The following is a 26,490-nucleotide window of genomic DNA, read 5'->3' as shown; positions in this document are numbered from 1 at the left end:
CTAATATTTGAAATTAAGAACAGAATTATAATTTGTAGTCTTGTGTTAATATTCAAAAGTAAATTCTAAAGAAATTAAGCATTTCAATTTTCCATGAACCTAACCTACACATATTAGGCATTTATACTAAAAAATCTCTCATGCATCAGAATCTACAGAGCAAACACATTAAAAAAGAAAAAAAAGGACACAGATATTACTCATGAAAAATGTTATATTTTTAAAACTACAAGAAAACCGATCAAATAAATCACAGAAATCTTTCCAATATTCAGCAACCCAACACACGAATATAAATACATCAAAGAACCACACACAGTAAGACACAAAATAGAAGTTATTTTGGGAAGAACTTCAAGCTTTATAAAGGTTATATTGACAGTATGATTAACAGATGAAGAAAATGACACTAAATACAAATAACAGGATTAATTTACAAGTATTTATGACTGACATATGAAAAGATATTTTTCCAATCACACCTCTGGGTGAAATATAAAATTTCACATCGTACAATAGTATTCTTACACTGCTACTGCCTGAAAAAAAGGGAAAATATTACCCTAACATTATACAATCAATTCACAAATGCAAGTTACATCACCAAAGCAAAATACTTTTGTAACTTTGAGAGAGACCTCTGTTTGGAAATGAACACCACCACTAGTACAAATACATCAACATATAGGATAACCACTCTGTAGTAAATGTTCAAAATTACAAAACTTACAACTAATTACAAACTTTAAGTTACTGGCAAGAAATTAAGTTGACATTGACTATTCTACACAAGAAGAAAAACAATCCTAGTTTAATTTGCATATCATCAAAAACACATACTTAAAAATATAATACAACAGGTCAAAAACCAAATATAACCAACAGGCAAGTTTCATTGATGTAACAGTTGTGGTACATTGAAAGTAACTATTGGAGAAACTGATCTAGATTAAAATATATAATGAATTTTCTATTTACAGTAAGTACATTAAAATGGAAGGACGGGTTAGATTACTTCAGGAGTTTTTAATACAAAATTTATTCAATTTTATTTTAAATATACAGAAAATATTTTGAACATAGAATCTAAATAGCAAGATATCACAGAGCATCAAAATGACAAATTCACCTCTTAAGTGTATTGCTTCCAACAAATAATTTTAGGAACCAGGTAAATCACTTCACACCTTTCCAATAATGTGTACTGCTTGACTGTCTTGAAAGCTTTTTGGAGAAGAATATTACTTTCCATTGGAGATTAAAAATGCTATCAGAAGCAGAACTAACCAACAAATTAATATACTTGAATATTACCAAAAGGAATGGGTAATTAAAACAAGAAAGCTTTTACAGAGGAGTCCAAATGACCAATGGGATATACACTGTGATACACAAGGCATGAAGAAAAAAGCAGGAGTTAAAACATCAACTAAAAATTATCTCTGACTAGCTCTCATTTCAAAAAATTAAATCAAATATCCTTGATTCTAGGAGTTTCATATTCTTACTAATTACAATGGAAATCAATATCTGATTGTAAATCAGAAATGAAATGCTTCTAATTTTCCTGAGTTTCGATCAGAGTGCTCCTTACACCACCACATATTTTTTTTTAGAATACAGTTAAGACATTTCTCAACCTAAAATATTCCTACATACTTTTGTCTGGAGGTAGGTTTACTACTTGTTCACAGCCAAGGAAATACTGAAATGCAGCATAGGTAAATAAAATACATTGCTTATTTTTAATAAACAGAGAAAGTGAAGGCAAAAATTCTGATTCAAATTAATTATGAGCAATAAGGATGCAAAACGTAAGAACTTGTAATTCCAAAATTTGTTTCATATAGGGGCTAAGGAAGAATTAAATTTCTGTATAAACTTAATTACGCTTGGGTACTGCCAAATAGGTACCTCTGCAGTCTATTCAGGCGAGAGTATCTAGCATCTAGCTAGTCGCTATGTTGCACCACTATCTTAACTAAAGCAAATAGTGCACCGTGGATTCCACTTTTTCTATGAAGGACAGGATTGCTCGATCATGTATAGACCAGCTTTGTGAAAAAAGCATTCAATGCCTTCATGACAACTTTCATTACAGCCTTCTGAATGTAAAACTTCAACAAAGACGTCTGTTAGTTCTTGTTTATTGTCTCTGTCCAACTAACCCATGACATCTTAGTTCACAGGCTCAATAACAGGAAGACTACTTGTTAGAGCCACAAGTTCATGAACTCAGTTTTACAATAGTAGTTTACAGAGAGCACTGTTACGAATGTTATTGATAACTTAATGAAATACAGTGACAAAATGAGTGCCTCAGTTAATTGGGTTTGAACTGTAATAAGTTCCTTGAGGTACATAACAAATATCCCTTGTGATTAGTATAAATAGTAAATGCCTGGTTAATGGTATCACATGCAAGGATGACCTAAAACATGCCCACACACAGCACAAATTGGTCTTGCATATGTAATAATTTAAATTTAAGCTATACGAGATACCAACCACATGACAGAGGTTAAAAAACACTCATGACAACTTGCAACTACTGTAAAATAACGGATCCTTCATGCGAGATTGGCAGTACTTCTTACGCAAGCCATGTTTCTCTTCGGATACCAACTCTTACGGAATCTGGGTAAAAACCTGCACTTGATTTTCTCACCTTTCTTCAGATTTTTCCAAGTGCTAACCTGGCATATTCATTAGTATGAGACAGGGTCTTGAGATTTCAAGACTAGCACAGGCACAGTTACTCGCGAGAAATTTTGAGAGATCTTGAAAGCGTTGTCCCCACACTGTGTAACGAGCAGCGTGTCGCAGGCCTACAGGAAGACAGATGAATGTTGTTTGTGCCAAATATGTGAACAGCCAACCACGGGCCCTCTCCAATCTGTAAATATGTGTCAACAAGCGACTAGGCCATTCATTTCTACTAAAGTCTATTTTGATGCAGTATGACATAATTATAAAGGATACGCATACTGACATTGGATGCTGTGGTAAGTACACTCAAGAGTAGGCTAAGTACAGAAACTGATGGCTACTACAGATACCCCTACCTGGATACTAGAGGCATGCATTATTCGAACTTGAGACAGGGCAAGATGCGCCTTGCTGCATATGCAACCACCATTACACATGAGTGGAACTTGTAGTCTAAAATGCCTGAGTTTGCTTCAATTCTTTTGACAGGTAGGTGTACATTGTTATCAGACCCCACATTCAATATCATATGGCTACTGCTTGTGTTTACCAATATTTTTGTGACTAAGGAAATAATTCCTTACAATGTTATACAGCATTTGTGTCAAAATTAGATACTTCAGAATATGACTGTGCAATGTGTAATTGTGTCTAATTATACCCGACAACTTTAAGAAAACTTGTTTGGAGCAAAGAAGTACCAAGGTAAGTAAAGAGATAATGTACAAAATGTACTATGTACCCATACTGACTTATGCAGCTGAGGCTTGGACTATGACTAGCAGGCAAGAGCCAGCGAGATGAAATTCCTAAAAAGTATGATAGGAAAGACAAGGAAATCAGAGTGATAAATGAAGATGTTAGGAAGTTGGGTTAGGAAAGTTAAATGAGAGAATTGAAAAGAATAAACTAAAGTGATCTGGACATGTAAAGAAGATGGAGGAGAATCAAATTCCAAGACAGATGCTGGAGGCAAAGTGCAAGGGCAAGAGAGCAAGAGGAAGACCTAGAACAAGGTGGATTGAATCAGTGAAGAGCGGCATAAGACGACAAAATTTAGACTAGGACAAGATCGTGGAAGAGGAATGGTGGAAAGAAAGAGGAGGATGGAGAAGTGCCATAAAAACCCCGACCTGGCAGGAGCTGGATAAGGGAAAATGATGATGACCGTAAGACGTTGTCCGAAACGGAAAGTAAGTAGTCGATGTATGTTATTTTGAAGAGATACCACACACCACAGCCCGCTGTGATGTTTATTCGAAAGAAGTAAAATAGATCAGTAGAAATACTTCTGGGATGATCCGGCACTTAAAAACACATATCACTCAAGGGGAATCGTCACAGAGAACACTTCTGGCCTGGTCTGCATCACAAGAATTATCCTGTCAACAACTGCAAGGTATCCAGGTAGATGTACATCCTATGTACAGTTATTCACAAATTATGCAGGGTTATTCAGCTACGATGTCCACCTGAAGTAAGTCGTGAACAGTTTAAGATAATGACATTCTGTTTTCAGTTTCATTAATGGTATTAAGGGTTTCATAGTTGAACATGCAGTACTTTTCCGGGCTTCTGACAAAATTTATCCGCACACGTTTCCATATGAGAATGTTGTTTCACGCAATAACTGCTGATATACTATCAAACTTACACTCGTAGTTACTGGAACATCACAAAGACCGCAGCACACGAGAATCGGTCTCGAGATTCTCTCGAGATCTGTAACTTCAGTTTCTGGAATCTCGAGCGAGAGCGTTGCCCATGACTAATATTCATGAAGAGCTATGGCTCTCTGTAATAGTAATTTGAGTACTGTGTCAATATCTGAGCATAAACTAATTAATATCTTGAGAATAATGTGGGATTTTTTAGGTTCCTTATACTGGGAGCAATTTAAATCTTTACATAGCACAATTCATTTTAGCCTCATTTAATGAAAGTCTGTGACCTCATTACTAATACTTTAATCCATGAACTGATCACACACATTTTAAAACTCTTTAACATAAATAGCTTATCCTGACATCAAAGGTATGGTTACTGGCAAAATACCAAAAATGGGTTCATTTATAAAAAGTTAGGACTTCAGATGGTTTCAATTTTCTTTCCGTACTAAAAGGAGAGATTTTATTCTCTGACTAACTAGAAGAAGAATGTTTTATTATGCTCTAGCCACCATCCTCTTATCCTCAAACACTTTTATATAATCAATAAATGGGTGACAATATATATCCTTAATGAAATAATCTTCAAAAATTCAATGACTGTATGTTTTAGAGATGTTCGAAGAACTTTTGTAAGTTGCTACTTGAAAGTCATATAGAGGTATTATGCATAGATAATTGATATTTGTTAAGGATAATGTTAATATAAAATTATACTGACATCACCATTGTCATGTAATCAAGTGCAGAGGACCAAGCAAACTGAACAAAACTCAATTTAATGAACAGGCAGTCTCTTTCCAGTTTTTGACCCCCGGTACGTCCAGATCTCTTGAATCACTTGATTGTACTGTCTACACCAGGATATAGCTCTTTATCTTTGGCCAAACAGTTTCTTAAGATATATTTGCTTGGTTAGTCTGTCGCCTACTCTTCTAGTAACATATACTATCCATTGCAGTTGTTTCCACCTGTATATTCTCTTCAATGAACAGGACTTTCTCTTCTCTCATCTTTCATTCTATAGTTGTTTTTATTTAATTAACAAAATTCTAGTTTTGATTTCTGTATACACTGTTCTGGTCTGTTGTGATCTACTAAAGATCGTGGCTCACAACAAGGATGACATGCAACATATCAATATTTTTGGTGACAGTAATTAGAATTTCACTCTCTATATATTTTTTAAATGAACAAGAGCAAAATACTGAAGAGTTTAAATGTATTTCATTTACAGAGATTAAGTTTTTAATTATTACTGAGAATACTGAACTAGTTGTTTCTTACACAAAAGCTCACTTTGGGGTAGATTTGAAGACAAATTTACATGCTTTTCCTGTTCAACTAACGGAAGTGTCTCATGCTATTTGTTCCTTTACACTCCTTTCACAACACTACACTTAGAATAGGTTTGTTTAGTTTCTGTCAATGGATCACCTACAACTTCTTTTAATCATAAACTGTTCGTACTGAAATTAGTTTCTTTTTAAGTCAAAATGAATACAATAAATAATGCATAGAGTACACACTGAATTAACAACTTTTAAACATGCCAGAACACAGGCAAAATGGCTTTACGACTGCAAGCCTCCTGCTTTGTTGCCAACTTGTACATAAGTGTGCCGCAGAAACCCACTACACAGGATAGCGTGCCATGAACAATAAAAAGTCAACAACCTCTGCTCTAGGTATTTAAATTGTTCAACTCATTTAAATGAGTATGCTTTGATTTGAACTTTCCCTGGGCATCAAGAGTGATGTCTTTTCTCGACTTATTACTAAGAAGTTACAACATTAATTAAGAGAGATTAAGGAGATTCATAACTTGCAATTATTACTAAGGCCAATTTTCCTGTTTTGTTCACTAACATTTCTGTCATATCTCAAAGTACTTCACGGATTGATGTTAACTTCACTCAAGACTTCAGCAGTAAATAAATGACCTTGTTGGGACACTTTCAACTACTTGCGTCTGGTTGTTCTCAGCCACAATGTTAGAAAACATCAAGTGCTCCTGTCTGAAGAGTCTGTTGCTGAGTAGAACCCCAGTAATTTGAGTTTCTACGTAATTTGAACCAGTTTTATGAAAATTAAACTTTTACAAAATACACTAAAGTACATTCTTTGTTTACCTGTACATATACAAAGAATCCTGCTCCCAAACCACTATTACAGACTGACAGGTACCTTTAGGCTGATTAGATGTATTAACCATGAACTCTCTCAAGAGAGTGGTGATAAAGAAGTATCTGAAGACAATGTACCAGTGGGACCCATTTCGAGGGTTTGGCAGAGCTAGAAGTGAAACTGTATTGCATCGAGCAGCAAGTGGAAACTACACCAAGTGACACTATACTTCTGAGAAGATGGCACAACATTACTGCACAAAAACAAGGCTCTATTTTCAGACAAAAAACTCTGGACAATTTCTTTAAAATTTAAATGAGTGTTTCTTTTGAACTTCGTGATGTTAACCCATATGTAACACAGGGTACTGTAAAATAAAGGGATTGTAATCGGGTGATGTGAATCTGATAATTTGCATATTTTTCAACATATGAAATGTTGGCGCGGCACCATAACAAACAGGCCTGTAACTCATCACTGTTCTGAGTTCTAAATGAACAGATCTACAATAACTATAAGTTGTAGCGCTCAGCACCAATGCCTTCAAGAATAATGTGCAGGACTCTTAATATTTCATAATGATAATTGATAGCTAATACAACAGATGGAGCTCCTGCACTGGGATTTCCAGTTTTACGTATGAAAGATAGATGCTTTCTTCATTTTCTACCTTATCAACGCATATTAAATTAATAATTACATGCAAAAGTTCTTAATTTTAATTATGTCATGAATACAGCTGCGAAAATGAATCAGTTAAGGCTGCTTCTAAACAGCACAGATTGTTTAAGGCACTGCTGGAAGACTAAGGTGCTAATTGTACTGACGGTGGTTACGTGGCTTAGTTGAGGGGAAAGTGGTGGCAAAACTGTGTTCCTGAGAAACAGAATGTCCAATTCAAGAAAGTAACAGTACACAGAGCTGGATAATGATTTAAATTCATATCAATGTCCCAAGGAGGTAAACCACCTTTCAGGCACAACCCCAATGCAGGCGAGTTGCATGTACCTTTCTAACAGATACCGGCCCTCCTGCCAATCTTAAATTTCTGACAGTACTGGGAATCGACCCTGAGCCTCTGAGGACGGCACCTAATAGCGCTAACTGATGCACTACAGAGATGGACTCAGAGTTGATGTGTGGCTTATGAACCTGGGGTTCCTGACATAAGGATATAACTGAAAAAAATTAACCATAAAGTGCAAGGTAAAGGATCATCATATTACAAAAAATGATACATGCAGTGAATGACTTGTTGTGTAAAATCATCTATCAAGGAAATCTCCTAACTTGAAAATTATGAAGTACATAGATGAAGTAAATTACACTTTGTCATAGTCCACCACAAAGTTTAAAAAATATATATATTAGAGGAAGATTTAACGACTTTTCCAATTAATGTTTTTATAACCCTTTTGCCACAATACATGAAGGAGTCAACTCCTATTTCAAGAAAATTATAAATTTCATGATAAAGGAGCTCTTGAAATGGAAATTATAAACTTTCAAAATTACATTCTATCTTTCACCTTCCTCTTTATTCTTTCACAGCCTCCTCCTGTTCTGCTTCTATCATCTAACATCATCTTTTTCTTCTCTTTCCTGGTACCACTCCTTCGAGTGCCTCAACTAACAAGCATCCCCTTTTCAAATTATGTCCTATCAAGTTCCTCTTTCTACTATTCACAGTCTGTAGAATGCAGAATATGTCCCGTATCAGTTATATGAATTTCACGAGAGACTTAAGGATTTCCAAAATTTGCCATCTTAATGTTCCTTTTACAGTTGATGTTCAAAGCATTAAAGAAGACAAGCAATTTGAAGTAATTTATTTCCAGTGTCATTCGGCCCTAAAGGAATAATTTAAAAAAGTGCTCTTATCAGAAATTTACTGTAAATACCTAGGTGAAAAGTATCTCGCAATAAATATTAATGCTTTTAAGACACATTCAATGTTCGGTAGCACATGTATTAGCAAACAGTTTCACTCTCTCTTAAAGTTGTAAAAACACAAAAATGAAGAAATCTGCTTACAGATGAACATTAAAAAATAATAAAAGAATTGTATCAAGCAAAAAAATTTCACCAGATTTTGAACACCTGGCAGATCAGAAGCCAAGCCAGACTTCCAGCACAAGGTAATTCTTTTACCTTGCTTGCTAACATAAATTTTTAAATTGTATGCTTACACAGTTTTTGTACGTTCTTGGAGTTTGATTTAATGTATTATATTTACAGACAAGATTCTGATATAGTAACGTAACATTTCAATAAAATATACAGGTCTATAAATGCATACTGATTTTCGAACCCCACGGTCGGCAGCCCTGAAAATGGTTTTCCGTGGTTTCCCATTTTCACACCAGGCAAATGCTGGGGCTGTACCTTAATTAGGGCCACGGCCGCTTCCTTGCCACTCGTAGCCCTTTCCTGTCCCATTGTCGCCATAAGAGCTATCTGTGTCGGTGCGACATAAAGCAATTAGTAAAAAAAATATCCATACTGAAATATTGTCTTGATCAGCTGCCTGCTGTGTTCTCTCGATTAGGTTATATTATGGCCTGCACACCAGTTTGACATTCCTACTCTAAATCATACAGCTTCCTGTGTTTCGATCTTCCTCGACATGACTGGTCAAAACTCAACCGTTTCGGAACAGGCCACGGCAGGTGCCGATATATGCTGAAAAAGTGGGGATATTGTGAAAGTGCTGCATGTGAGTGTGGTGCTGAGAAGCAGACATTAAGCAGACAATAATGATGAAAGATGGTCAAGTGACCAGCAATTATTTGTTTACAAGAGATAAGAGTCAAAAATCAATGGCATATGGTGATGTGATTCACTTTGATAAAAAAATATGAAGTTGTAGTTGAAGGTTGAAGAACGATGTTTAAATTGGACCTTTATGGACAATCTCAATTTGATGCAATGCTACAATGTTGTTAAGAGTGTGGGTTGATTGACATTCTAGTCGAAACGGAAGTAAGACAGCTGAATCATTAGACGATGATGAGGGTAATTTGTTAAGTTATTAACTGAACGTTATTGTCGACTGTCGGCTTCTTACTATGAGTAGTAATAACATTATTTTATTCTACATTATTTTTTATTAAATACAATTTTTTATTGTCATTTTTGTTGTAACCGCTGGTCGGCCAACATAATTTTTTAGCAATTCTATCACTTGTTCATAACAGACTGTTGCTTTGTTCATTTTAATTATAATAGAAGCCTTCTAATGTCAATATTGCTACTACTTTCACCAATTGTATATTTCCTCACTCATTGTAATATCTTTAAAACCAACTTCATTACAAGCCTTTTACGATATGTTAATTTTAGTTCAAGTCTCTCCAAGGTTTATTGAAAATTTGTTTTATTTCATGTATATGCAAATCAGGTGCCTGATTCTATTTTAAGGTTAAGTTAATGGCTGATTATGCCTAAATACAAGGCGAAACATCCATTTTATTTAACATGCCAAAGTAAATCAACTAAGACAAGACTTACTGTATTGATTAGGTGGTGAAATTAATAAATTAACTTATTTTATTATTCCAATTTACTTCTATGTCGACAAACCTGACCATATTGGTACTTAATTGGTCCGTATTGACTCGTAATAACGATAATATAATATATTGACAGGGCAGACCAAACAATCACCCGTTGTACATTATCGTTATTTACTTCTATATTTTAATTTATATGTTCATTGTATATTTTTACATATTATGTTTGTAAATGCCATACGATAATAATATAGCATGTTTCAATGATAATATGATTATCTGCTGTATTCATGACTACCTGAAGTTGACTTATGCTGCTGCTTTTTTTTCTTCTCCGTATTATCCCAGTTCAGGGACGGCAGCAACAATTTGTCTGCCTCACATTCCCTTCCCTAAGTCTGCTTTACACTACCCACGGTCTTGGAGTTCTATCATATACTTTTTCTAAATACAAGGAGACACAATACATCCTTTCATTTCCCTCCAGTTTCTTTTCCTGCAACTGTCAGGCAATAAACAGTGGATCCATTGTTCCCTTTCATTTTCAATAGTGCAGGTCACTAACCATCTATCATCAACTACGCTTTCCCATTTTTTCATAAGATGTTCCATTAGTTGTATACCTCTATAATTTCCACAATGCAGATAATCTTTCTCTTCATAAATAGTGATGATGAGACTTTCTCAGTCTTAAGGGATCTGCTCACGATTCCAGACAGTTTCCAGTAGGTCCAGTACACAATCTACTCCTCCCAAGGTCTTCACCACTTCAATGCAAACACTTGACAGTCCAGCCGCTTTCCCATAGCTTTGATGGCCTGTCAAACTACTACTTCTTAATTTGTATTCCAGTTCCAGCCACTCTCCACTCTTGCTGTACATCATCCTTCTCACTTTCTATTTTCAGAAGTTGCTCGAAATACTCCTTCCATATTCTTTTAATTTGCTCTCCGACAATAACCATTTTTCCATTCCTTTTCACCACAAAGATATTTCTTACATCTAGCTTCCTGCTTTTCCTTTCCCCTCAATATTCTGTGAAAGCACTACTCACCATCCTTTGTTGCTTTGCCTTTTGCCTCTTCTTTGCTTCTTTGGCAATTTCCTTTTATATCTGCTTGGCATCTTCATATCTCTCTTTTCCAGCTCTTAAATGTGGTTTTCTTTTCAAATTATTCATTTTTCTCTCTGACAAATTGCTTTCACCTTCTTTCCTCCTCCACATGTGAAACCTACTACCTCCTTTGCAGCCTTCATAAGGGCCAATTTAATTTCAACTCCCACAGCTTCTACTCATTCATTCATTATTTTTAAAATATGTTACTTTTTCTGTTCTTTTAGTTTCTATACTTTGCATGAATTGACACCAAGTGCAGTGGACTGGTTGTCGAAGCTGGACATTCTAGTTTACCGGTAATTACTTCTATATTTTACAGTTTGTTTTACATCGCATCGACACAGATAGGCCTTATACAGATGATGGGATAGGTAAAACCTAGGAGTGGGAAGGAAGCGGCCGTGGCCTTAATTAAGGTACAGTCCCAGCATTTGCCTGGTGAGAAAATGGGGAAACCAGCTAAAACTATCTTCAGGGCTGCCAACAGTGGGGTTCAAACCCACTATCTCCTGGATTCCCAGATGCAAGCTCACAGCTGCGTGCCCCTAACTGCATGGCCATATCGCCTGGTATATCCTTTTCTTTTTCTAGGATTTTGTTTGAATTTCCTTTATTTTGTCAAAGTCCATCACTAACAGCCTCAGCTGCCAAACACATGCTTTGCCTAGTATAACTTTCACCTTCTTACTCTTTTCTTTTAACTTTCTGGTACAAGAATATAGTCTATCTGAATGTAATGTTTCCATTCTTGTATGTAATTAGATGTATTTTTCTGCCAACCCCCCCCAACCTGCTGTTCACTGATAGTAGTTTAAAACTATGTCCCATCATCAGTATTGTGACCTTCTGCATTCCTTTGATCATACCCATTTTTTCCCTGACCTATTCAATTTAGGTCTGTTCCAACCGTAACAAATTCTCCCTTTAATATTTCACTAATTGTCTCTTCTACTTTTTATATAATCTGCTCCTTTATCATATTAGAAAACACAATCTGAGGGGTGTAGGCAGGTAAAATAGTCATATCCTGTTTTTGGCAACTATTTTTAGTTATTTTGCCCTGCTACTAACTCTCTAGTTCCAACACTGACGTTCTGGAGTGCCAATTTTCATGTTAATGATAATGATTTCATTAATAAGCTTTTAACACTAGACCCACTTAATAAAACTATTTGAGTCTGAAATATTTAGATCTGAAGAATGAAAATTTTATAGTTTTTGTTTAATGAATTTAATACTTTATATTCTCAACCTTTAACTAATAAATATGCTTTTAAAAAAGATGGAAATTCAACAATAAAACCAGCAATTTGCTAAGAAAAATATATTTTGGGAAATAAAGTAGCTCTTTGTGCTTTGAGACTACAAAACAATTATTACCAGCAGCTATTCTATATCAATTAGGCACACCCACTTTTGGGTCAGATTAGAAGAAAAAATACAAAAATTATGAACAATTTATTTTCCTTGTTCAAAGTTAAACCTATTCACAATAATTCAGATCTGTTGATGTGAGCTAAGCCAACTAAGTTTTTTTTTTTTTCCTATTGGCTTAACGTCGCACCGATACAGATATGTCTTATGGCGACGATGGGACAGGAAAGGACTAGGACTGGGAAGGAAGCGGCCGTGGCCTTAATTAAGGTACAGCCCCAGCATTTGCCTGGTGTGAAAATGGGAAACCACGGAAAACCATCTTCAGGGCTGCCGACAGTGGGGTTCGAACCTACTATCTCCCGAGTACTGGATACTGACCGCACTCAAGCGACTGCAGCTATTGAGCTCGGTAGGCCAACTAAGTAAGCTATGATAAACTTGCATACTTCACTTGAAAAATTCTCCAACAACAGAGTAAAAAAAAAAAAAAAACAGAAGAACTTTCAGTAAAGAATAACTTACAGCATATCTAGACAAGAGTACAAACAGATGGTGTCAGAACTGTGAACAATTACCTCCTCTGATGACTTTACAACTTATCTTGGCAGGAGATAGTTGTTTCCTTGCTAAGTTTATTGTTTGCTAAAACTCTCAGCAAAAGACAATGGTAGACCCTGGACAGAGTTCAGATTCCCTAAAGTCAAAACCACCTGGATATTGAGGGAATTGTGTTAAGGAGAAAATCAATGGGATTAAAAGAACAAAAACTGTATGTAATGATGTCTTGTGCAAGATTCTTGCGCACATTGTAATGGAGGCAATCAGAAGAGACCACTTAATAAGAAATAATTACAAAGAAGTGCTGCAAGGATTCCAAGATTTCTTGATAGTTATTTCTACACAAATGGTATTCCCATTGGAAATAGAAAATATATAACCTTCTTAGTACCAAATAAAATCATACAAATGCCTTGACTCAAAGCCACTTCTGTTTAAGTAGTCAGTAACTTTTTACTGAAAAACATAGGAACATTGTGGTCTAATTTAACTTCCTAAGTTCGGAAATGATAATTTTTAAAAATCTGCATGAAGTGAAAGAAAGTGAATTACAGGTAACCCCACTGAACTCTCTCAGCTCTACCCTCTTCCCTGGCGTACTCACTCTAACACATGTATCAACCTTGGGATTATCTTTTAATAATGTTATTTGCTTTACGTCCCACTAACTTCTCTTTTATGGTTTTCGGAGACGCTGAGGTGCCGGAATTTAGTCCCGCAGGAGTTCTTTTACGTGCCAGTAAATCTACCGACACAAGGCTGACGTATTTGAGCACCTTCAAATACCACCGGACTGAGCCAGGATCGAACCTGCCAAGCGCCTCAACCGTCTGAGCCACTCAGCCCGGCAAATGTACCAAATAAGAAACAAAAGAGCGGCTTAATAATTGGCTTAAGTTATTTACAAAGATTAAAGAATAAATTATAATGCAAATTAACAAAGACATGCAATTTTTATAAATGGAAACTCTGTGCAGAAGAAAATACTTACACATAATGATTAGAAATAACCTAACAAGTTCATAAAGATAAGAGATTGTTGACAAATGCAGTTTTAAATTAACTTGAGGTAGAAGACACTTAACACACAATTTCATTATGGAACATAACAAACAAAATATTTCAAAAGTATATGACAAAGTAGTATTAATTACTTTTGTTACATTACAACAGAAAGTACAGACACACACAAATTCTAAAAACAAATTACAGTACAGAGAAATAAATTCTTAAAATGAAGTACAAAACCAAAATAAATGACAGGAGGGAACACCTTTCATCACATTAAAACACCATGTGCGTGAAATACTACTACAGTATCATAAAGTAATATTTATGTAACGTAAGAGATACATCACTCAAAGCTAATTAAGCTGACTTCTTTTATAGGAGTCAAAGAATAAGTCAAACATCACAATATAGTTTTTGTTATAAACATATATCAACCATCTTATTCAAAATAAGTAACCAATAAAAGCTTATAAATAATAACAGTTCAGGAAACAGAGATGTGTTACCTTCATATCAGTACATCTTTCTGTTATCTGAGGAATTTACAACATGTAATCCAACACATTAAATTTGTACACAACAGATTAGAAATTTACTGAATGGTCACAATTCTACTGAACAAACTGAAGGCTACGTTCACAGTAAGTACAGTATTAGGGTCCCCTGAATTCTTTCAGTACAATACTGTCTTATCTAAGTTGCTTTTAATGATTTAAACATATGAAGCCAGTTTAGTTTTAAGTATATGAAATCGTAGCCAACCACCATAGTACACAATAAATGCATCCCATACTATCCACCTGAGCAGTTTGCAGTTAATTTATTGTCTTCAGTTACATATAGATAGAAAAGTAATCAATTAATCAATTATGTGTATCTGAAATAGTATAACTTGTTTTGTGTTATTATATAAAAAAGGCACACAAGTGCCTATATCAGGTTTTTTTTCATGGTGCAAGTGTAGTGAAACGTAAGGTAAAACTTTCATCAGGCATTCAAAATGGCTGTTTATGGTTACTGTGGCTGGTGTCAGAGGAGATGATTACTAAACAATTAAGCATGCTTTTACTGCAATGAAAATATACAGCATTCCTTCATGCATGCATTCTCTCCCGAACAAGTGGTTTTATACAAAGTATTATGAATTCTTGTGTGTTCTTCTCAGTTGCATAACTCATGTCCGAGAATCGTGATCACATGCTCACTTTAATATTCAATGGAGTACACCAGCAGTCGTTACTGTCTATGGTTTTCCGCTTTCTGAGTTGTCATTCAAAGAGATGCATGAGTTGCATCTTTGATCTGGTCCATCCATCTTCTGCGAGCTATTCCATGCAGCCTGATCCCATTTACTTTCTTTTCCTTGGACAATAGTCTTGCAAGGCTATTTTCTTTCCTGATTACATGTCAAAAGAACTGTAAGGTTCTCTGTCTAACAAGAGTTGCAAGTCAATTCAGAATATCAAGCTCTTAGATTATGCAGAAGTTAAATCTTTTCTCCACCCACAGTATTCATAATATCCTCTCCCAACAACACATTCCAAATGCACTGATGCACTTTTTATCCTTAATACACTGCCAAAGACTAAGTTAATACTGAAAAGAAATACCTTCCACTTTAACAAATAATATGTAGGTTAAACAGAATACAAAATGTGAGCCTTCACAATTATGTCATTAAAATGTAGGTTAAACAGAATACAAAATGTGAGCCTTCACAATTATGTCATTAAAACAGTCTTTCAGCTTATCAGGTTTTGTTGGATACTTCACTGCTGCTACTACTACAGCACTTATTTTATTTATATGCACTGCAGTTGGGGGCTAACTCAGACAAGTCACCATTCTTTTTTCGATACTACAAGTTTCTTGAATGATCATGTTAATTCCCTTTAACAAAAGCTTTACTACAGCCTCCACGTTGAAATTGGTGACACACCAAACTCTGTAGTTCCTCCTCTCACATCAGTATTTCCATGTTCACTGTTTGTTGGCTCTGTTGGAATGATATCGATAAGATGCATGACTCGGGGATTGGTTCCCCACGGATATAATTTATGCATCTTGCCAAACTTGAAAATTTAGTAATGGGTACAAACTGGACAATGGTCAAAAATTCGAGTGTTCAGTCGCAAGACTATACATTCCAGCACTCTGAAGCTGAAATGCATATAGGCAAAATGCATTAGGCAAAAAGGGGTCATTGGCAAAAATATGTAGGCAAAATGTACACAGGTATAAATGTTTGCAGGCAAGAAGTTGTAGGCAAAATGTTGGAAAACTCAAAGTAATAAAGCTAGTTGAAACTGAAATGAAATGGCTTCCACTATAATAATCTGTAGGCAAAACTGAATAGAAACAATTGTTAACAGAAATTGAGTTACCAAGGACGATTGCACGAAAGGCCATTGAAAGGTTTCAAAGAAATATTTAATTTACTATTAAATAATGGTAGCGAAGTCAATTTAATTCCAAAAAATTACCATCACATGATGGATGTCCATGGGGCTGTACTTTATATGTACTTGTCTCCGAGTGAACTGCAGGAGACTATTCGTTCTGGAGAGTTAATTCATTGAAAGTGACAGTTACAAAGTATCTCAAGAAATTGGAATAAAACCTCAAATAACTCCAGACTTTCAAATATTTGAAGCAGAGGCACAAATATCTGGAAAACCAAAATTCCAACAGTGACACAACCTATCAAGAATTAGTTTATGATACTATGGATGCTCTTCTGAAAGCTAGAGAATCTTTACAGCTAACTGCCACGTAGAAAAATGAGGGTTCGGAAAGTCTCCAATTAACCATTTTACATACAATGGATGTCACGCCAGCCTGCTCAGAACTGGACGCTAAATCGGATAATGAAATGATCGATTTATAGAATGAAACCAAGATATTTCATCATGTCTTTAAAAAATTCTAAAACCGTACAAGGCTTATAAAATGTGTTTAATTATAGTAATTTACAGTATTACAAATTGTTTAAACATGAAAATGTAATACAAGTACTGTACGTACATTCCAACAGGATTGCCTGCCATGATATGAAATATTAGATCTAGTTCATGGTCCAACAGCTGTATTTTTCACTTCACAACACATTCACTTATTCATTAAAGTAAACTTTCTGCAAAACAGGGAGGAAGGCGGTGTGCACAACTGTGGGAAACTGGAAGCGACATCATTCACCGGGCCAGCCGGTTAAGAGAGCGCCCACTGCAATAATAGCCCACATTTAAGAATATAAGAACAAATCCGAAAAGGAACTTGCATAAGAGATAATGCTGCATTATTTATTAAAAGTTCCCTAAAATTTAAACAACAAATGTAGCAAATTTAGATTTTCGTGTAGTCTAAACAAGATCTTGGAGGATAATGTTAAAAATAGAAAAGATTAATAATGACTTGGTACTGAGGAATTGAAGGTTACACATCCCTTATGTGAAATAGGGTGTTATTGAACACTCCAAACGACTAGGTAAATTTAACAAAATATTAAGTAAAACAACAATGTAAGTTTAAAGCCAAAAAATATATAAAAACACAGTAAGCATTTTGATAGTAGAAAATATGTGATGTATACAGAGGTGCCAACCGTTGAAGTGGATTATCAGTAATCACCCTCCACACCCCACAAAATTTTCGAATCAAATCCAAAGGACGCTGCACCCTTCTTGATAATGACACCCTCTTTTCCCTTCCTGACAGCAATCTATTCTAAAGTATATCATATAACACAATAACATTTGCACACTACCTCTTAATTCAGTGATAAAACATTCCTTGCAACTCGTTTCGCACCCAGCAGCTGCTTTTCAATGTAGGTTTTCTTCAAGCATCCTTCCCCCTCTGATCACATTTTCGTCTTCTGAAGCGTAAGCAATTCCAGTGAAGATGTGCTTAATGTAGGCGTCAATTCTTTCTATCAACTGTCCGGTACACTTAATATAGAAATACAACATTACTTAAGGATTACAGCAGAGAAGAGCTCATGAATAGCAAAAGGAAATGACAATCGAGTAAGTATCGTTGTCTCATGAGCACTGAAATGAGGAAAATTTAGCATTCAAATTTAAGAACTTCACTGTGTATCCATATTAAACTGAGAATAGAATACGAACAGACTAATGGGTCCACCTTTTCAATACAAAACAATGCTACAATATTTAAATTACAATATTTTAGCAGAAATGCTTGAAAGGATTGAACATTTTTCCTTCTTTTCTTTTTTCTGTCAAAAATGATTTTGTGATAATGTCTGCTTTTCTGTAATAATTTCCCCTTTGACCATAATGATGTAATCGTGAGGTGAAATCTGTTATAATTACGGACAATCCGTAATAGTTCGCACCTCTGGATCTGTACCTATTTAAGCATGATACATACGCTCACATAAATTTTTAAAAAACTACGATTTCAGGAGGACATTATAAGAGATGTGAAAATAGAAATCACAACCTATTGAAACCTTGATGTGTACAGTTAACTTCAAAAAGATATAACATGACAATGATTTAAGAGTGCTGAATCGTATTATCAACTGCAATGCCAGTTGATTCAAGGCTGTTCTTTTACACTATGCTAGAACTTCATTGTCACCTATAATACATCAACATCTTTTCCTTAATCATGGATTAGAAAGGAAGAATGAGTCACAAAATTCCTAAAATGGGTTGAATATTATGATTGATTTCCAAAATGAATGAGAATGTCCTCATTTAAACCATCTATCAATTGTCTACAGAAACACCACCTACTTGACTAGTCCATCCAAAAAATATTCGGATTGTCATCACGCTTGTCTGCCATTATTATTTCTGTATGCTGCACAGCATGCATTACTACATCACATTTATTTAAAAATACTAGTAAAATCTTTGTTTATGAATCTGATCGTAATTTTATAGTGATAGCTTTGTTAACACTAATACAATATTGCCCCACATGAAACCACTTCCAACAGCAGTGATACAAGGGCAAGAATTTCTGGCATTTAAACCATTCAATTCTGATTCAGTTTCCTTAACCAGAATAAGTAAAATATGAAACACATAACATGAACAACAATATTGGAATAAATGACTAGAGGGCACAGGCACACACAGTGAGGTTTCACAAGGATACAAAACAGGTAACACACAGTGTAATACAAAAACATCAACACCAACAACAAATATATATATATATATATAAACAAACTTCTTACAAAACGTATCCTGCTCTTTCTTTAGAAATGAGCAGTAAACAACGATATCCACATCACATTTTAAAATATAAGCATATAAAATGATTGTCAAAAATCAAAAGCCTCATTCTTTAATAGTCAGTACCAAAACAGTCCTGAAGTTTATGTATATAGCAGCTACAAAGGGATTTCATAGTTACAATCATTGTACAAAGTTCCAAATTTGTCAATAAGGGGCCTAACATCCACTGTCTGTCTATACCTTGGACAAGGTATTCTCTTTAGCCCAGCAGCAGGCAGAAACAGGCTTACTAGCAAGGAATAGGATTTTCCTTTAAAAAATTATCTTCTCTTCCATTTTGTTGACTTTTCAGTAGGGTTTTATGGTACCAGACATCCAGTATAATGTGATTCAAAATACCATGGATTCAGATATAATGGGGTCAAGAGTTTGTCCTCAGGAAAAGTAAACCTATCTCTACCTCACTCCTCACTTTTTTTGTGCACCTCTTACTTCTTTACTTACTTTCTAAGATAAGCAGGTGGGTTGAAATGTTGTGGACCTGACCACCCTTTGGGCTTAGGACTCAACATACATATGGCTCAATTAAAGTAACTGTATGTTTTAAAATAAATCTCTTTCTTAAATGCATGATTAACCTATATATCTAAATGGGTATAACATTGGACAACATTTCAAAATGTTAATGGTCCATAAAAAACAGAAAAATTAGGCAAAAGTACCCATAAAACGTTTCAATGATCACTTCGATGTCAAGGGCTGATCTCTAACAAACAAAACAATCACTTAATTCTTTCTTGCTAATTAAAATTTTTTTTTCGAAATTACACAGTTGACACAAAAAGTAACACTTTTTAGTCTAAATAATCCTATATACTGAATAATATAACATGCAAATATGAAATAAAAATGTGATAAACATCAAAATCAACATGGGCCAATAATGTAGGAACATTAAATAAATCATTTTTATAAATATACAAATTTGTTTTCAAAGGTTAATGTGATAACTTCAGAACATTTTTTAAGAGGTTGAATGTTTAAAAAGGTTAATGAATTTTTAGAGTTAGAAATATGAAAGAGTATCAGAACACTGAACTATATATATTAATCACATAATAACTGAATGGTATGAAATATCCAAAAGTTCTACATGGTACGTCTCACTGTGGGAAGCATTCAGGAATTTTTTTAAAAAAAATCTTACATTTGCTTCGTTCTTCACTAAAAAAATAAAAAAATAAAAAAATAAAAAATAAAAAAAATTTTGCACCAGAAATGCATTCAAGAGAACCAACAATATTTCCTGCCACCAAAAACACCTAATGTCACATAAAACGTATATTGAAATTAGTTTCAGAAGTACTAATGGCTTCTATTCTCTTCGTATACTAGTCGATCTCTCTTCTTAAGGGTCAAACTAAATGTATAGAAGAAAATCCATCTTCTATATAACCGACCTGTGACAACAGACATATTAATCAGCAACTTAAAAACATAAAAATAACTATAAAGGTAACTTTTTCATTTTGTCAATGTTGCATATTTTTAAGACCATATGTTGAACATAACATGGGTATAAATATTATTCTGTTTGATATTTCTGAAATAAAATAAGGTACTATTCATAAAACATAGAGATTTCAAATGACTTTTACCATAAAACAGTGGAGATATCCACATGTAGTAGTTTTTATGGTACATTAATATGCTTTATTTAAAAAAAAAAAAACACACTCCCATAGTAGTGTGGAGTTTGTGAAGCACCCATCCTCGGTTTCGGTACTGACCGAGGGCCCCTCACAAAGCACTGGGTCTACCAGCAGTTAAAAGACATTCCAGTTGGGAGACAAGTGGGTAAACCACTGCACCAGCTCACACCTCCTGGAAAGTGAACATGACCACAAGCTTCAGATATAGAACAGCTCAGTAAGCTGGGTGGCCGAAAGTAACAGGTGCTTCAAGAATTCTATTTTCAATCCAAACTCCTGATGTGTCAGCAACTTCTCTGCTTTATCTCTGCAGGACAATGGTCTAATCTTACTAAAGATGAATGCTGCAGGTTAATTTCAGAAACAAAAGTCTTTCTACGACTTACTAAGTCAGGGTTAAAGTACTGTGCATGTGGGGAGGAGTATTTGTTGTTGATGATTTCACTTACAGTAAAATGTCAGTAAATGTTCTGGTTGTATGTTTGTTACTGAATGGAGCATGGGCATTACAGTAATGACTACTTGGTAGGTATGATATTAGTGTACGGGGAATGTTGAAGAAATGTATTTCTTTTCGTGGGGCTACATGCGAGGTATAATTTGTGCAACATTACCTGATATTTTCTAATACTCACTTCAGCGGTACATATACTAAAATTGGAACGATACAGAGAAGATTAGCATGGCCCCTGCGCAAGGATGACACACAAAATCATGAAGAGTTCCACATGTTTTCACAAAACCCAAGACTATGACAGTTCTCTAGGAGAGAGATGTACAGAACTTTCCTGTAAATGTTGAAACAGGTCACTGGGGTGTACCGTCATCTCCATGGAAACCAGGCCTAACAACTGTGAAGCCTTTTTCTTTTGAGGAGAGGGATAAGGATAAAATAAAGCATGGAAGAAAAAATCAAACAGGATCAAAGTGGCAGTTTCAAAGCTTGTCCTGCACTTATATTTTGCAGACCACGTTTTATACCAAAGAAAAGTAGAGCAACCTGCTTCAAGCACAGAAGAAGCTACATGGCACACGAGGAAGAAAAGGGCTGAAGAAAGAATGGCATCTGATGCCCACATCCAGGAGAAAGAGGAGGAACAAGAATGTGACTTCTAAATGGTATGTTATATCTGTTAATATTTATTGGTTGTGAATTTTAATAGTTTTAATCATTCAAAGATTGAATTGAATTTAACCTCTCTTAGTAACTTATTTACAAATTAAATCCCTCAATGAATTAATAACAAACTAAATCCTTTGATGTTCACATGTACTGTATACTTTATTTACAGTTTAATCAACTAAGTGTAATTCCTCACTGAGCCAATCTCTTTTCAGCGCAACTTGAAGTTGTAAATTCATAATATTGTTTAACTCAACTAATAGTCACAACAGTATTGTGTTTCAATTACTCTGTACTTTAGTTGTATCATTTGGCAATTAATCAGCCTCATTCCATTAATTTACATTTATTTAGACCATCTAATTGAGTTACTTAATTAAGTTCACATCCTCGCAATGAATCGTAATGAGCAACTTAAATCATATAAGACATAGACAAAGACAGGCTGGGCAACTTACCTGATATATTAATATATTACAAAATGCAATGTAAAATGAAATGGAAGCTGAATCAAGGGGTATAATTTGAAGGAACAAATTCACATCAAATAAAACCTTGGACGTCTGATGTGTTAAAAAAGTTCAATCAAGTCAACTGACAATAGGTAGATTCAATGGCTTAAATTCACATGAATACATTGGTGCTGGAGAGTCTATATTTAAACAAAAAAGTCCTTCGGTATTACATTCGAAGTACCATCATTTGGATTTCTCATACCACACAGTAATAATTAGAATAGTTTCAAAAAATACTAACTGTAACTACAGTACTTAAATACAGAAGAAATTAGTTAATTCAAACATCGTTTAATTCAAGTTCATGAATAATTCAAACCCTCTGGCAATCCTTCAACATTCCTATACAACACAATGTTAAAAAAAAAATGTGTTTAATTCAAAGTGAAAATAGCATATTAGAACTCTCATATTTTCAAAAACAATGTTGTTTAAACGTGACTTCGTGGATTAGAAAAGTAGTCCAGAATCGTGCTGGAAATGAACTGTAGCTATTGTGAGGCTCAGAAAAGGTTCAAGCTCTTGGCTGTCTGAAGGCATATTTCTTAAATAGTTTTCTAAGTAGCAAACTTCGAGTTTCAGTTATCAGGAAATCCACTCATTAGGCCTAAGCCCAGAACTCCACAAGTAGTTGATTGACAGCTGTCAGCAGATTAATAGAGACTTTCTATAGGCTACTGATTGCTTGGAAGGTAAAACATGCAGATACTTTGGAAAATATGTCATTTTGCACTTAACATGTAAATAAATTCAAAGGAAAAAAACTGCAATTACAACTTTTTTAAACAAGCTGTGAAGAATTAATAAAGTTTTTAGTGTCGTGATTGATGTTTTATTTTATTTTTGAGAATTTTTTAATATTAAAGGGCTATTAAAGTTTTGCCATATTTTCAAGGCACCACTGATAAAGCAGGGATCATTTTGAATTACAGATTTGAGCACCAAGGTAGCTCAGTTTATGTAGCACCTTGTTCAATGTGATCTTGCTCTTATATGCAACTCTTGCTCCTGTATCCTTGGCAATGTTCAATTCTTGTGGTATTATAGTTTGAAGTTCCATGTAGCCTCAATGGGGTGGTTTTTTTTGTTTTTGTTTTTTGTGGAAAAACAAGTATAGTGTGTGATTGTGTGGAATTTGAATAATGTAATTTTCTTTTCTGGACCTTTCAGGTCTGAATTAACCAAATTCTTCTGTATCATTACTAAGCTTACAAAAAATTAACTCAACCATTACCAAGGTTCAAAAGTAATAACAAAAGACATAACTCTATATGAATCATTCAGGTTATCATACTGTAGCAGTGTTGTTACTTGAAGTCTTGAAAATGAAAGCCTGCACCTCTTGCACATGCATTTCTGAAATACACACAAGACTTAAGAGAATAATGAAACCAACATATTGAATTGCCCTCAAAAATTCCCACAATTTGTCACAGAAAATAGCAACAAGCATAACATTCAGAAAGGCATGTGGATTAAACATTCGCCAGAGCCAAGCTACAGACCACATTAGAGAGGAACGGAATGCCTGAATCTGACATTCTGCTTGTTGCTCTGTAACTTCATGCCGTTCAAGTAAGTTCTGGTATAAAGCAATATATCGATTCCATGCAGTTGAGCTAAGTAACATTTGAGCACCAAGGCAGCCCAATTTATGTAGCACCTTCTTCGATGTGATCTTGCTCTTATATGCAACTCCCGCTCCTGGATCCTTGGCAATGTCTAGTACTTGTGGTATTATAGCTTGAAGTTGCATGTAGCCTCGACGAGGTGGGTTATTTTTTAGAAAAACAAGGCACCCAACTAAAAGTGCTACAGTTCCTATGGCATCACACATTCCATCCACAAAGAAGCCAACTGATCCTATCTCTGAATTTTCACCATGCATATTCTTACGAGCACGGGCTACATGGCCATCCAACTCGTCCAACATGCTTCGTATGAGGAACAAACCAACACCCACTCTGCGGTACACTAAGGAGTCTGATGCAATACACTTGGCTGAAGCGAGAGCCACCACAACATGAAATGCACTAATCATATTAGGAGTTATATAACTTATCTGATGAATACCAAATAGTCTATCTATTATTGTTGCCAACGGGCTGAAGAGATAAACATTTGGATGATCTAACATTAGTGACTTTACTGTAACATCACATAAAGGAGACAGATCACAGGACCCAAAAAATTCTGAATCTACATTTGATGCATTGTCGAAGTCTCTTCGAAGAGGGTAATGCTGAATTCGATAATAGAGCTTTGCATCCATGTACAAGAAGTACACTAACAGAAGTAGCATGCATCCTACAAGAAGTTTGCTGAAAAATGAAGAAGGCCCAACCATTTTTGCAGAACTAATTCTTCAGATCAGGAAGTGGAACAACTAGTGTGACTAATATTCACATTATTTCAGTCCTTCAAGGAGTCCACTCACCTGGAGAAGAAGAAAAAGTTAAATCATATAAAGAAGCACTTCAGACTTATCATTCATCATTTATCAGCAAGAACAATTCCAAGATTCAAAGTATTACAAACAAATTCATAACACCACAGTTCATGGTTCACAGTGACATATTTGTTATCCTAAATTGGTGTAATACCACAACATTCTTAGGAGAAAATAAGATGTGCTTGAGCCTGCACTGAAGAGAATGGGGGACAGTGATTAAGAACTGTAGAAAAGGACAAAAGGATAAAGCAAAGTCTATGCAAGTAAACAAAACGGCATCAGCACATCATCAGCTGAAACATCTTCACTTCAGGAAGCCATGAGATTGGAGCATGCAGGAATATGATTGACCTTTCATAGTGTAATATCTTTTAATTTTGCCTCAACAGGATGGGAAACTTTTTAGGAAAATAAGATACCAACTTAAAGTGCTATAGTTCCTACAGAATCACATTTCATCCACAAAGAAGCCAACCTGTTATCTTGCATAAACTACAAGGTATTACCTGTAACAGAAACCATTCAGAGCTTTATTCCTCAGTAGTACAAAAGACAATATACTTTTCTTTAGTTCAGAATTTGTGCTAGAACTTCAATGTAGGTCCTAGGCTAGCAGTGTGAGAGGGCACTACAGCAGCACACATATAGTATACAGGACATGCTCGTACAATGCTACCAATAGTTGACAAAAATGCCAGGAAAGCTCTGGCTAGTGACAAACCCCACTAGTCTAACATGTCAGGGGTGTTTAACCACCTAACCGGACACAACGTGGTAAGTAGTATATTAATAATTGTTACTCAACCGGGTAATGAGTTAACTCTTCTAGAGGTTTCGAAAACTGTTAAGTGTTTGATGGGACGTGTTAACTTGTTTCTTTTTGTTACTGGGTGTAGTTCTATTATCGCTTTATAGACATCAACAGGTTCCAGGATTGCTGCACCACATTGCATGCCAATATTTCGTTGCATTTTCTTTCGTACATAATTGCTAAGCATGCTCATTTGGATGATGAAACTAGTCTTCACCTCACCGATTTATATGACGAATTATATGGTTAGCTCTTTGGATAGAGAGGATAACAAAAGTGGTGAAACTCACAGTGAGCTTGCTTCTGTAGCATTATAAATAGAGACTCATTGAAGAAAAATGTCCGTCTCCAGGGCTAAATGGTTAGCATGCTGGTCTTTGGTCACAGGGGTCCCGGGTTCGATTCCCGGCAAGGTCGAGAATTTTAACCATCATTGGTTAATTTTGCTGGCACGAGGACTGGGTATATGTGCCGTCTTCATCATCATTTCATCCTCATCACAACACGCAGATCGCCTACGGGCGTCAAATAAAAAGACGTGGACCTGGCAAGCCAAACATGTCCTCGGACACTCCCGGCACTAAAA

General features: G+C 35.2%; 2 protein-coding genes and 1 non-coding gene across 4 annotated transcripts in view; 1 reads left to right on the top strand and 2 right to left on the bottom strand.

Annotated features, from left to right (window-relative positions):
- The window catches only part of LOC136877228 (probable ATP-dependent RNA helicase DHX35), a 253,925-nt gene that overhangs the window by 156,087 nt on the left and 71,348 nt on the right, over window positions 1-26,490 (bottom strand). The gene's annotated exons all lie outside the window — the stretch shown is intronic.
- Cpes (Ceramide phosphoethanolamine synthase) overlaps window positions 17,349-26,490 on the bottom strand; it is a 28,041-nt gene continuing 18,899 nt past the window's right edge. Inside the window, exon 2 of the mRNA XM_067151084.2 lies at window positions 17,349-25,078. Coding sequence (XP_067007185.1) covers window positions 23,930-24,988 — 1,059 coding nt within the window. The 5' untranslated portion in view covers window positions 24,989-25,078 and the 3' untranslated portion in view covers window positions 17,349-23,929. The remainder of the gene's footprint in view (window positions 25,079-26,490) is intronic.
- On the top strand, window positions 21,631-21,737 carry LOC136877865 (U6 spliceosomal RNA). The gene has a single exon (XR_010860813.1). It is a non-coding gene; the product is annotated as a U6 spliceosomal RNA (small nuclear RNA).

Source organism: Anabrus simplex, chromosome 7 (genome assembly GCF_040414725.1).
Source record: "Anabrus simplex isolate iqAnaSimp1 chromosome 7, ASM4041472v1, whole genome shotgun sequence".
In the NCBI taxonomy this organism is placed as follows: domain Eukaryota; kingdom Metazoa; phylum Arthropoda; class Insecta; order Orthoptera; family Tettigoniidae; genus Anabrus; species Anabrus simplex.
This window is presented reverse-complemented; position numbering and strand designations above follow the sequence as displayed.